Below are 14,763 nucleotides of genomic sequence, written 5' to 3'. Positions count from 1 at the left end.
ATAGACCACTGTAGAGCCAGCGTGGAGGAGGGCTGTGGAGAAGGAGGCAGATCTACTCCCCAAAGAGCACAGCACAGCTGTTGTTGCCATGGTGGCTGCTGTGGCAGCAGCAGGCAATGCATTCCCTGGAGGCCGGATCTGCTGCCCCTGTAGATCCTGCTGCTTGAGGCAGTCACCTTACCTTGCCTCATGGGTGGGCCAGCCCTGTGTGTGTGTTGCATTGTGCAACTGACATACCGTATGTGATTGTTCCTAGCTGTCTCTTTTCTGTGTGGGTGTTCTCTAGGTTTCCAGCAGTCTTCCAAAGACCTGTTAACCCTTACAAGCAATAAAGTGACCAATAACCCACCCCCACGTTTTACAGTTCTGAAGGCAAATTTTTCATTTTTACAATAAAAAATACACTGAATAATAAGGAAGCAGACATTACAAATTCGTATTTTTAAAATGATAGATTTCTTTATTTCAGTTTCCATTTCAGGACCAGACAGGCAATTACAAATCTCTTTTCAGTTCACCGAGGTCAAGGCTTATTACACACCTGCATTGTTCATTTCTTAAAACCAATATAAAAAAACCAAATGAAAGAAACCCTTTTTAAAATTAAATAAATATTTGTCCATGAATATATATCTAAAATTGTTCTGCTGAAAATTCACAATACTGCCTCATCTAAATCTCATAATCTGTAGTAATTTATTCAAATTAACTTGCTTACAAAAATGCGAACTTTCAAAATACGAACAAAACGAAAAAAAATGGGTTTATCAGGATAAATTCACACTAACATGCTGATGAATTTTCACAAGGATTCCTTAATTGGGGTGGGGGGCAAATTGCTGCAGAAATTTAGGATAGGAAAAATGAGAACCTGAGAGAACTGAAATCAACAGATGTATCAACCCTATCAACCCCAATCTATGAACTTACCATTTGTCTCTCTCTCAGCTTCTACCCCTCTAACCCAATCTTTTATAAGGGGGAAATAATACTCAATTCCTTTGTAGGGTTGTTGTAGACTAATGCATATGAAATCCTTTGAACAAGCAAGGAAATGCCAAATATTAGTATGGGTGAGATTTTGATAGTGGATTCAGTGGACGCCTGTGCCAACCTATTTCCTTCCTAATAGCTTCCTAATGGCTGCCTTCACTTCCCTGTTCCTCAGGGTGTAAATAAGCGGGTTGCAGAGGGGAATGATGACTGTGTAGAGCAGGGAAAGCAACTTGTCCACTTTCACAGAGTCGGGTGTCTTGGGCCTCAGGTACACGACCGTTGCAGAGCCATAAAAGAGAATGACCACAGTAAGGTGGGATGAGCAAGTGGAGAAGGCCTTTTGGCGTCCTGTGGCTGATGGCAAGCGCAGGATGGTTCTGGTGATGTGTATATAGGAGGCCAAAATGAGGAAAAAGGGGATTATAACAAAGAGAAAGTTATTGGTATACACAGTCAACTCGCTGGCATACAGGTCAGCACATGCCAGGCTGAGTATCGGTGGGATGTCGCAGAAGAAGTGGTCAATCTCATTGGGCCCACAAAAAGGCAAGGAGAAGATGAACCCAATTTGCAACATCTGCACAGGGAGGCTGATGGCAAAGGAGCTGACCACCATCCCCACCCGCACCTTATGGCTCATGATGGTCATGTAGCGGAGAGGCAGGCAGATGGCAAGATAACGGTCATAGGCCATGGCTGCCAGTAGGAAGCACTCGGTCCCACCCAGAAAAAGCAGGAAAAACATCTGTGAGGCACAGGCTAGTAGAGAGATGGAGAGGTTCCCTGAGATTAGATTGGCCATCATTTTAGGAAGGGTGACTGAGGTGTAGCACATCTCCAGTCCTGAGAGACTGCGCAGGAAGAAGTACATGGGGGTACGTAAGGCAGGGTCCAGTGTTGTAACCATCACAATAAGACCGTTGCCCAGTAATATTGCCATGTATATGGCCAGGAAGGCAATAAAGAGGACAGCAGGATATTCTTGGTATCCCAACAAGATGAACTCATTCACTGTGCTCTGGTTCTCCCAGTGCTTGGCCTGTCCAACATCCATCTGTGGAGAAACAGAGGTACAGGGATGAATCATGGAACTATAGATACTGATTTGGCAGCCACAGGATAAGATGAATGTTTATTTCCTCCAAATGTTGGTCTCAATAATAAACTAAATGTAATGAAAACTTCCTGCCTCCACCTAATATCATGCAGATCATAATTTATACATATTTTCTAAATCAGGTTGTTAATATTTCCTTGATTTGGGACTTAAATTAAACAGCACTTTCTGCAAATGTGCTTTTTTGTCAGCATGTCATTGCTTCATTGTATATGATGCATTTTATTATTATTTGTGCACTAATTTGAGTTGTGCTTTTTTTAAATAAAGCAGTATGAACACACACACACACACACACACACACACACACACAGATACAGAGAGAGAGAGAGAAAGAAAGAAAGAAAGAAAGAAAGAAAGAAAGAAAGAGACACACACACTGTATATCTAGCACTGTGAAGGAAAATTGCCATCCATAAAGTGTCTGAAGTACCTCTTAAGGGCCAACAACTGACGCAACATTATTCCTCATTGATTAACATGTGGATGTATGATTTTGAGCATGCCCACCTGGGTGAAACGTGGTGCATCCCAAAATGGAGTTCAAAATCTGACCTGACCACTAGGACATTATATGGAAGAGATACAGCTAACCCCTAACTGGGGTGCTTGCAAATTTCTCCTCCGATTTAAGGTCACAGTAGTAACACTGTGGGTGAATAAGTTGCTGTAATTTCATTTGCGCCTTTCTCCTCTTGCCCCCATTACTAACAGATATAATATTTTTAAAAAGCCATCTTGACCCGCTTACATGCTTGACAGTATCAAGAATCGTTTTGTACTGTTTTGCATGTGTGCACTGATAAAACCCCTAACAAAGACCAAACCAAGATAATATTTTGTACGGGGCACATGTGCGTGTATCAGCAGAACAGTGCATAAAGTAGCTCACAAAAAGAAAACAGATCATAAAAAAGTATTTCTTGAATGTTCAGTAAAAGAGCACACAGAAATAATCTTGATACAATTTTTTAAAAAGAACCTTGATGCGTTCACATCAAGTTTGTCTTTTTTTGCTGTATTTTATCAATTGCTGTATGTAAATTGAAAAAAGAGAGAAAGAGTTGCACATGAACTGAAGGAACTGAAATCAAACCATACATGTTGTTAAGAATTGGGAGAAACCTGTTATACTAGCACAAAAACTGCCCTTTGTTTTGAGGTTCACCTTGCCCCCGGAATTTTGATAATCTGCAATCACAGGATGATAATAGCCTGAAGAAATCTCCAGGTATCTGACTATTTGGAACATGCTGCAACAACAGGGACACATTTCCTATTAAGGCCAGCTTTAGAAATAATAAATCAGTATGAAGCTTTGGATCTACTTCTTCAGAACTCAACAGGACAATAAATATGGAACCTTGGCTGCCCAAGAATGCCAGCTTTTGACTTGGGATGGGAGTGAATTGGTTCCATTTGACATTTCAGTGCTAAAACATCTTACTTTGGTGATGCCAAGGATCTTTTGTGTGTAAAACGTATTCTCTGCCAATCAAATATGATCTTTCTCCTAAATAAAAATCTTACTCATTCTTACTCAAAACCCCTGATGAATTCTATCCAGGTAGAGCTGAGCCATTTGTTATCCTTTTTCCTTCCTGTATACAGGTTAATTTAGTTTGCTGGGGAAATCAAGAGTCGTGTCCTGCCTTACAGGCAGACAATCAATTTATTGAGAAATTGAGCATTTTTATAATGTACTGGAATAAATATGTCACTCATCTACGTATCTTGCTGTGAGGTTCCATAAGGTAAAGGTAAAGGGACCCCTGACCATTAGGTCCAGTTGTGACCGACTCTGGGGTTGCGGTGCTCATCTCGCTTTATTGGCTGAGGGAGCCAGCGTACAGCTTCTGGGTCATGTGGCCAGCATGACTAAGCCACTTCTGGCAAACCAGAGCAGTGCACAGGAACGCCGTTTACCTTCCCGCCAGAGCGATACCTATTTATCTACTTGCACTTTGACGTGCTTTCAAACTGCTAGGTTGGCAGGAACTGGGACCGAGCAACAGGAACTCACCCCGTCGTGGGGATTTGAACTGCCGATCTTCTGATCGGCAAGTCCTAAACTCTGTAGTTTAACCCACAGCACCACCCTGTGTCCCTGTGAGGTTCCATAGGAGAATACTAACTCTATAAAGCCCCATAGCAGCTACAGTGGTACCTCTAGTTGTGGACTTAAGCAGTTTTGGGGTGCTGTTCGTATCCCAAAAAGTCCGCAACTAGAGCGCCTCTTCAGCGCATGTGCGCAGCACGACCGAGCGCTTCTGCACGTGCACAGGCGACGAACCTGGAAGTAAACACTTCCGGGTTTGCTGCATTCGTAAGCTGAAAGTCCGTAAGAGCACAAAGCAACACGAGATATGACTGTATAGCAATACTAAGCTGTTTTGATTTATTGTTGAAAATAGTATAATAGTGTTGATGGTACATGCATTCAGAGTTTCTTTAGGATGCTAATCTGAAATTTTAAAATTCAAACCCAAATAGAATGTGATTTCTTGCCTGCTATATGGGGTCCCCTCCAAAGAAAACCAAACTAACATGGAGACAAAGAGTGGGGAAAGCTGAATCAGCTCTGAATGGAGATTTGAACATGGCTCTCTTAGGTCCTAGTCCAACACTCTAACCACTACATTACTCTGGCTTTCTGAACCTGTAGATATGTGCAGTTCTTGTCTTAAAAAAAGCCCCCTAGCCTGGACTCTGACTCCTATCATTCCTGAACTTTGGCCATGCTGGCTGGGGTTGATGGGAGTTGGAGCCCAACAACATTTGGAGGAGGAGACCAGATTATGGAAGACTGCCCTAGCAGAATGCCATAGCAATGGAAGCCTTCTACCTTCTTTTCAGCTGGACTGCTCCTTAGCACAACTCCATATGCGATGCGATGCGATGCTTCTGTGACCAATGTTACAGTGGGAAATGTTACCATCTATCCCAGTAAGAGCTGTTTTCCAAGCCCTCAGTGTAATATTTACCATAATTTATCAGCATGGAGAAGACAGCTTTCTAACATCTCCAAAGGGCATTGTTAGCCAGCTCAACATTTCCCAGTCAGCACCAGTTTTGGTCCCAGTGGAAAAAATTCACTCACTGAATCTTTTTTGTTAATTAAGAAAGTTCAGGGAATTAGTTTTCAGGGGAGTAGTGGGGTGAGTTGTCAACTCTTTTGCATTCTCTGTTAACAGTTTGAATGCCAGAGCACATGAAATCCAGGAAAAGTTACATATGAATTAATTGCTCACATGACTGAACACTCCTACATACACTAACCATTTTCCCATCCTCAGAGTGAGTTAGAGGTTGGAGGTTAGTGTTCTAGCCTGCTTTTCCACCTAGACACCTAGTTTTCCATGTGCAGGAAATGTTTTATACCCAGGTTTTTTAAAAAGCAGGTTTTCCAACTGCACAAATCCCCCAGCACACTAAAAAAGGGGGGAAGACCCCCAAATGAGCATAAAGTTTGCTTTGCTCCTTGAATACACTCTGTATCTTTGCTATCTTACACTCTTGCTTAGTGATTACAGAGATAAAAATCAGCCAAATCCCCCTCTTGCCCCCTCCCGCTGCAAAAGAGGAACAATACCGTACCATTTAACCACAGAAGGACTGAGCTTGCTGTGTAAAAGGGCTTCAGGGGTGCTGCAGTTCATTTGTTTACTTGTGCAAATGGTACCACAATAGAAAGCGTCTGGTTCTCTCTTCAGCACACCAAAACACTTCCTGAGGAGTAGGGTTGAAACAGTAGCTTCAGGGTTGGGGGGTGGGTCCAGTAGACAATTCAACTTCAAGCAGAAACAATAGCCATGGAATGGACATTGGTGGGGTGGCGGGCACATGCACTTGTGTGGTCAGTTAGGAGCAGTGGGGAAGCACCACAATGCCACTCTCAGCTCTCCCACCTCCTCCCACACCGCCAGTAAACCGTGGATGGCGGCACTGGTGTTGGAAAGCTAGGACTGCAGCTCTGCAAACTGGCAAGCAGTTTCAGCATGTGGACAGGTGAATCTATATGATGCCTAGTTCACAAACAGTGTTCAGTGTCTAAAATGATATGTAGAAAGGCTGAATTGAAGCAGCTGGCCAAAGCAGGAAACTAACTACAAACCCATGAAAAACAAATTGTTATATAGTCAAACCTCTTCTTACATCCGCCTCCGCTAGCATCCATTTCGCCCAACGTCTGTGGCAAACCTGGAAGTAACTGGTGGGTTTGCCGCTCTTTGTGCATGTGCAGGAGCGGCAATTGCCGTTCACACATGCGCAGAAGTAGACAATCGTCGCCCGCACCTACACACAACAGCGCCTCTCCCAGTGACCCGTTTTGACTTCCGGACGGGCCTACGGAACGGATTGTGGTCGTGAGTAAAGGTTCCACTGTACTTAAACTGATATTTATTGTGTTTTCACATGCAGGGAAAGGTCCTTGCTGGGTTTCTATCAGAGGTGTCAAAAAACCTTGGTCAGCCTTGGGTACTGTGCATCCTGACTTTGTGGGGGGTGGGGGGGTATCATTTGCTGTTCTACCTCGAACAACAAAACGTGTTGGGGTGGCCCTGACTACAGCACAAGTCAGTTTCATGCTCATATACTTACTCAAATGCATGCAGATTTTGTTCTTGATGGATTTTCTTGCTTTAGGGTTGCCATATTTTCAGAATTTCCCAAAAATATCTGAAATACGGCAGTCAGCAGCAGTGTGTGGTTGGAAACCAGGAAAATGTCTGGGAAAAATCAGGCGAATGGCAACCCATGTTGGCATCGGCGTTTCCCCATAAAAATAGCTCAAAACCAGCAATTTTGCAAGCAATTTCCCCCCAAAAGCTCAAAAACATCGCCAAAAAGCTCAACAAATTTTCACTGTTTGAAATACGGCAGCCCTATCTTACAGTACTTCTTATCACTTCTTTGACCATGAAGGTTTTCCACAATGAACCACAGGATCTGCAGTCTTTGGAAATTGTTTCTCCAAACTATAAACAAATGGAGAAGGGAGATGTATACATATTCGTTGATTATTTTCTTCTTATTAGTTGCTCTCTGTTGTTAAGCTCTGGCTTCAGCACAATGATGTAGCATTTTGGGGTAAAAATGCAACCCAGTAAACCAGCACTGGAGCATAAGATGGAGAAGATCTCCACAGCCACCATGTATTTTCCTTTGGTGCTCAGGTAGGTTGGAACAAAGGACAACCAAACACTGCAAAAAACCAACATGCTGAAAGTGATGAACTTAGCTTCATTGAAGCTGTCAGGTAACTTCCTGGCTAGGAAAGCCACAGTGAGGCTGACAACTGCAAGGAAGCCCATATAGCCCAGGACATAGTAAAACATGGAAGCTGATCCCTCATTACATTCTGCTAAGATTGTCCCACTCAGTGAATGCAGGTCTGTATCTGGAAATGGTGGAGAAGTACTTAACCAAATCATACAAATGCCAGCTTGAATAAAGGAGCCAGAAAAGACAACTGAGTTTGTCAGCCTTTTCCCTACCCATTTCCTCATCCTGGCTCCTGGTTTGGTTGCCATGAATGCCAGAACCACAGTGATGGTCTTTGCCAACACTGAGGAAAGGGCCACAGAAAAGATAATGCCAAAAGCCATTTGCCGGAGAAGGCAGGTCACGTGTCCAGGCTGTCCAATGAAGAGCAAGGAGCAGAGGAAGCAAAGGAGGAGGGAGATAAGGAGGATGTAGGTGAGGGTTCGGTTGTTGGCTTTGACTATGGGAGTGTCCCTGTGCTTAATAAAAGTCCCAAGCACTAAAGATGTGACCAAAGATAAAGAAGCAGCCAAGATAGCTAAGATGATCCCTAATGTTTCTTTAAAAGACAGGTAGCTTAGAACTTTGGGAATGCATTGATTTTGGTCAACATTTGGATGCTGATCTTCTGGACAATTTTCACAGACATCTACATCTGAAAACAGGAAGAGAAATATTTCAAGACTTTGTTTAACATCATCAAAATGAATAACTGAAGGAGCAGCTGCTATATGACGTATAACCAATACAAACTAGATGTAAATGTAAATTGTATGTCTTTGACAGAGCTGCTGCCTTCAAAATGTTGTGTTAATGTTTTTTTTTAAAATAATAATATTTACAGAAAAAAATACATTATAAAAATGAATGTTATAATTTGAAGCATCTTTCATTAGCATTCTGATTTATTTAGCATAGACGATCTGCCTGGCTCTTTACAGAGCCCTGAGAGAAAGAAGGGTTTCTGCATTGACAAGTTTCCAGTATAAAATTCAAGATGGGGGAGGGGAATGTAGATGGCGGAAAGGGTAGGCGTGAAAAAATGTACAGTCATCTGATAACACACATTTGGGGTTACTTTCACATTTAGTGTCAAAGGCACCAGATCCTGAAATAGATCACTCTCAGGATCCCAGGTGTTTTATGTACCCTTATGTTCTAGATGCTGGTCCAGGACAAGGGTCTAAGTTTTCATTTTGATGCTATCAACATTATCCCATTATGCAGCTACGGTCTCCACAGTGAATTAGTGGATTTCACTTATTATTGGTTCTGCATCCACCTTGAGTGCAAATTTCAGGCATAAGAGTCTGATCCAGATCAGGAAAGCAGCAGGAAGCAAAAGGTTAAAGTCCCAACAACCCCACACCAGGGTTGCAATTTGTACTCCATCCCCAGACACACACTGGCAATTTGTGGAACACAAAACTTGCACTCAAAGACAAGTTGTCTAATTAATAATAGCCTTGATACCACTCTAACAACCAGAATATTAGGTTAGGCCATTTTTGTTTTTAACCAGTGTGCATTATTTCTCCTACCCTTCTGGACAGAAATCATCCCTTCTGGACATGGAGCACAATCATAGCAGCAAAATTTCTCTCCCTCCTTCTCTTTCCTTCTGTAACCAGGATAGCAGTTGTCATTGCACACAGAAAGTGGCAGTTCCTGTCCGTAAACAAAATGGTAATTAGCATCAAGAAAACAAATCTCAAGGAGGTGTTTGTTTCATTGTGATCTAAGAACCTCACTGCTTTAATTAGTCCAATGCCAACATTATTGAGTTAACGCATCTCATGTTCTTTTACTTCTTTTACAAACAAGTGCAGGAGCTATGGTTTCACAACTGATACACAGCAGAAATCAAGCCTCAAGAAGACGACTGAATTGGCCAAACAGAACTTTCTGCAATTATTCGGTAGATTAAAAACATTTGCAGCTATGTCTTACGTGATCAAAGTTCCTATGCCAGACAATCTGGTCATCATTAATGATTAGTCCTTTGCCTGCAGGAGCTTGAGGTTCCAGTTGTCCAACTTTTACTCTAACAAAAGAGCTATTTGGGAAAGTCACCCAGTTTGTAACATCAAAACCAGCAACTAATTCTCTATTTTCATCAAACTGTATAGTGTCTCCAGCACTGTTGTTGAACAAAATGCTTCTCAAAAAGTGATTAATCTAGGATGAACAAGAAAATAAAGGAAGAACTTGTTGAAATCTTCACAGTGAAGTTTATATAAAGTCCTGGCTTAGCTAAACCTAAATTATTTTATTTTGCTAGAACACTGGCTTGAGATGAAAGTATGAACAACAGCAAATACACACACACACACACACACACACATGCGCAAATCATCTTTATTGGTTTATTTTAATTTACATTCATAGAATTACATTATAACATGTCAGCTCTCCTATGGCTAAACATGTATTTCTAAATAATAATAAAGAAAATAAAAACAAAAACTTGTGCTTAATTGCTTGATTCATTCATATTCCTTTTATACTTGACTTCCCTCCCCTTCTTGCTTGGGTCCTCAGTTTTCCTTATTTGAATGCATCTCTTAACATGTCTATGAGTTTGTTTTCCTGTTTCTCCACTATATTTTAGTATTTTTTCTTACAGAAGTTATTCTAAACCAGTCAAAATTTCAATTTCCCCATGATAATCTTTCAAATATTGTTTGAATATGTTCCAATCTTTTTAAAATTTTTGTTTTGTTTGATCTCTTATCTGCCCAGTCAACTTGCCCATCTCCGCGTACTCCATTAATTTGACCAACCAATCTTTTTTGTTCGGTAAACATTCCCTTTTCCAGTTCTGTGCAATCACAACTCTTGCTGTGGTGGTGTTGTACATGAATACTTTCTTTAAATCTTTTGGAATCTCATTTCCCACAATTCCCAATAGGAATGTTTCTGGGGTTTTTGGGGGGAATGAGATTTTAAACATCCTTTTTAATTCGTTATAAATTAGATCCCCAAACTCCCTCATCTTTCTGCATGTCCACCAAACGTGGTATGTTGTACCCACCACTTAACTGCATTTCCAACATTTATCTGAGGTTTTTTTTTAATACATTAAGCCAAGTCTGCTTGGTGTTAGATACCATCTATAGAAAACCTTCATATAATTTTCCTTAATTGTATTACAAGAACAAAAGCAATTTAATCATTAAACTGACATTAGTTAAACACATTAACTTGGAAAATTTGTTAGCATGATTTTGGAGGATTTATTTTGTAAAGAGCTTGAGATCAGAGTTCCGTCCTTGTCTAGATAATATTCTACCCTACTTCTTTTTAAAGTACAAATGTGTGTTCAGTTACCTCCCATGGCTGTACCTTCTGAAACATCAGCCTCTGTCCTTTTTTTAAGCTCCCGTTTTTGGATCTGGATACATATGTGGCATGCAATGCATGTGCCACAGCATAGACAGAATTGTAGACATTGTAGCTATGGCCAATCATGTTCATTTCAAACAAAACTGCAGGGATGCTCTCCAGCTTCTCCTCCTCAGTGCAGGCTTGACTGTACTCATCAGAATGTTTCAACCTACAGCCAAATGCTTGCTTCCAGAAATCATGGATGAACCCATCTTCTTTAGACCAGGAAGGTCTTACAATTTGAAGAAATGTTTGGAATCCTGGTGGCTCATTGGAGTGAACTGTGAAGGATAAAGCACCATGGAAGGGGGTTGTATCCCAAATCCTTTGAGCGGATATAGAAGCAAATTCCCACTGAGATGTAACAACCCATACTTTACCCAGAGGTGGCAAGTCAGACATTTCTGCTGTAAACAACAGCATTCTCAAAACTTGCATAGCTGGAGGTTCTCCATATACGAGACAGACATTGACTTTCCTGTCCGTGAGGACTGGATATTGATCTAGCAGAGTTACCAATGACTCTAACATTTCTTGCATGTAAGTTCGCTTTGGAGTTCTTAATATGAAAGCATAGCAGATGCCGTTCTGGGAAAGCATGGGCATCACTGTCTGCAAAAAGTTTTCTCCATTGTCATCATCCACAGCAACGAGTCCAATCCAGGTCCATGCAAAATGCTTAAGTAAGCGGGCAATCCCTCTGTACTGGTAGGCTTCATTTGGGACCATCTGGTTCAAGAAAGGGAATAGTGTTTTGTCACCTTGGACTGGAGAAAATGATCCATAAGTTAGCTGAAAGAAATAGGTTAGAATCTTTCAGTTGCGTTCCAAGAACATGTTTCCTTATTCATTTTCAATCATCTATGCTCTGCTCTGCTACATAAAAGATAAAAACTGGCTTCTTTTTTAAAATGAAGGCTTGTTTATTTAAAGTACTTTCAGGGAAAAGTCCTCTCAACACATTTTATAAAAGATAAAACTGCAAAAATCCAGTTTGTATCAGGAGCAAACCAGCCGTAAATCACATGAAAGAAGTGAACTCTTTATTATGAGAAAAAACAGGATCTGTACAGCAGTGTCAGGCCTCATGAGCACAGCTACACTTCTTGGGTAGGTCTTGCCCATGTGAGACCTTCAGTCATGGAGAATGAAGGTCCCCGCCTTCCCAACACAGCTACCTTTGCTTTTTATGTGTCTTGAAGAATACAAAATTCAGCCATTCAGGTCAGAATCTACAACTACAGATTGATAATTTTCTACTCCTTGAAGATCAACCTTGCATTTTGAGGTTTACATTCCCTTTAACCACCAGCTAGGAGCTAGGACCTCTGCTTTGGGAAGCCATTCCAGGGCTTTGATGCCATAAGAGAAAAGGAGCTTTGCCTCAGGTCCATCTGCCGCTCATCCTGCAATGAGGAGGCCTGAAACAGAGTCTCCAGTGTTCAATGCATTGTTCAAACAGGTTCATGGAAGAAGGTGGTCCTTAAGGCTTCATGTAAATTTGTAAAATCCCGGGAGACAAAACTGATCCTTGTAACACCCATAGGTCCATGGGTTTGGAAGAGTGGTTTCCCAGCACCACCTTCTGTGACTGCTGCACCAGAAAAAACTGAGGATCATAAGGTCTCATTCCCCTCTGTTGTAATTCTGGTGTAGATCATCTACCAGAGTGACCAGGGTCATTTCAGTCACAATTCCAGGGAAATGAATAAACATCTTAATAATTAATTTTATCATTGGATGACTGGATTATGTGCCACAGTTGAGAAATATCCATAGCTTTTGCATATGGCCTACCTGTGGAGTCTTGTAGGTGGTATAGATGGTGGCCATATTGGCAGTGGTTTCAGAAACAAGCCCTCCAATGGCAGCAATTAAATGGTTCTGAGTATCACACTTGAAGTTGGGAACAAACCTATGTGGTGTGGAAAGCAGGCTGAGGGTGGCTTTAAAAGTTGTCTTTGCAACGTAGTAGCTGTTGAGGACATGGAAGCCCAAAGTGACATTTGGTAAGAGGCTGGGATTCTCATTGATCTCTTTTATGGCAAATGCCAAGGCCAAGATGTGCTGGTATTTCTTTGGCACTGAACTGCAATGAGAATTACTAGAGGTTTAGCCAAACAATGTTTAAAAATGTACTTGAAGGCTTTTGCAGAACAGTAGAGTTGCGAACTTTTGATGTGCCTGCTTTAACTGTGCTTTTAATAGCTTTTTAGTTCTGTGGCAGCTGGCAGCTAACAATGCCATGGAAATAGTTACTTACTGTTTTCTATCTGTTTGAGGGCACTTAACTTACTACAATAGCATGCTACACATCCACACCCACACCCACCATGTAATTTCACAACTCCTTTTTTAATGTTCTGAAATTAATGAATAAATGGAGGAGACAGAGTTAGAGGAAGGAGTTGAGAGACCCTGGAAATAATTTAACTCAGCCTACTGCCCAGTGCACATAAGATATTTGATTACAGTATCAGACAGCCTTTATCGTTAGGAGGTTTCGACTAGTATTCAGCTCAAAGTTTACTTCTCTACAAATTTGAGCCTGCCCTTTGAGCTACAGGGAATGAAAGTCTTTCAGATACTTGAAGTCAGCTGTCATTCTTCCCTATAATCTTCTCTTCTTCTGGCCAGAGGTGCCAACTTCAATAAGATATGAGTGGGGTGGGGGGAGAGACAGGTAATTGATCACATTATGCAGTGCACGCAAACCATTTGAATTTTTTCAATTAATTTTTTCAATTATTTTTGTGTTTGTTTCTATGCTTCAGGCTAAAAATACCCAGCTCTTTCGAGTGTTCCCAGCAAAACAGATGCTGGTTAGGAAAGGTCAGGGAGCCCTGTGTGGCTCAGAGTGGAGAGAAGGTGACGCAAGAGAGAGGGGTCCATGGGGGGGGGGCAGTGTTCCAGGGAATGTGTGGAGAGGCAGGTCTCTAGTGGTGCAGTGTTTTGTTTTACTATAAGGCCTATGCAATAACCTCTCACCATCCTGTTTGCCCTCCTCCGGACACACTCCATTTCGTCAATGTTCTTAAAGTGCAAGAATGGTGCATCAAAGAGTAATTCAAGACAGGCTTTTCTGCATCAGCCCCTTAAAAATGCACAGGGTCTGTAAGAGAAATTCTTCATAAAATGTGCCAGATGGTACAGGAAAAAAGCAGGACAGATAAAATAAAATGACAGAACAAACTAAATGTCCCCTGGAACACTACTTTTCACCCTGAAGGCTAGACCAAGTGTTTCTCAAAGTACCATAATGCTTAAATGATTTTCTGCTCTCAGATACCAAGAGTGGAACATTTTTACAGAAGGAAAACGAAGGGAGAAAGTATTTCCTTACACCGGTTTGTCAATCATAGTCTGTCTTGGCTGTTCCTTGAAAGAGAAAGTCTCATAAAAGAAGAAGATGTGAGCAGCAATGTCGCCGATTACAAGGTCTCCTGAGTGATAAAATTCATGAGGAATAGGGATTGGGTCGGTGTATATGCTGCAATTAATAGAATGTGCATTGTATATACTATGGCACAGCAGAAAAAGCAGCAACATGAGTGGCAGCGCCCTCTGGAAGGCAAAACATCCCTTCCTTATGTGAAGCCCCATGTTTCCATCTATGAAATATTATCTGTCCTGCATCAGTTTTGTCAGGTTAAAGAAGGAAAGACTGGCCAGTTAAGAGTCTCTTCTGCCTGCTGTAGTGCCTCTGTTTCCATTTTGTTACCTCTTGTCAGTCAATGCCTCAACACAGCAAATTCTCTTCACCTTTTCACATTTTCCACTCAGGATGACTGGATGTTTAGGCCCAGTGCAGGTGCCTTTTGAAACAATTCTCACTGATAGCTTTGCACCTACAGATGTAATCAAATGTGCTTGAGTCACAGGTATGTATTTCTGTGTTACAGACCACGGGGGTATCAACTTGAAAAAATCAAGCCTAAAATATAAAGGGGAAAGAACCACACAAAATGCTGTCTACCCCTGAATTTGGTTCTTTTTTT

The 14,763-nt window shown here is 41.5% G+C and overlaps 1 protein-coding gene across 1 annotated transcript; it reads right to left on the bottom strand.

The window, feature by feature from the left end:
- Positions 1 to 1,114: 1,114 nt before the first annotated feature.
- Positions 1,115 to 2,050, bottom strand: LOC309354889 (olfactory receptor 10A7-like; the record flags this gene model as incomplete). Its single annotated transcript, XM_081885152.1, has 1 exon — positions 1,115 to 2,050. One exon carries the CDS (start codon positions 2,048 to 2,050, stop codon positions 1,115 to 1,117), a length of 936 nt encoding a protein of 311 aa, XP_081741278.1.
- Between the last annotated feature and the right edge of the window lie 12,713 nt (positions 2,051 to 14,763).

The sequence above is a fragment of the Podarcis melisellensis genome (genome assembly GCF_964234715.1).
Source record: "Podarcis melisellensis genome assembly, chromosome: 13".
NCBI lineage: Eukaryota > Metazoa > Chordata > Lepidosauria > Squamata > Lacertidae > Podarcis > Podarcis melisellensis.
The sequence above is the reverse complement of the archived record's forward strand: the minus strand, read 5'-3'. Positions and strand labels throughout refer to the sequence as shown.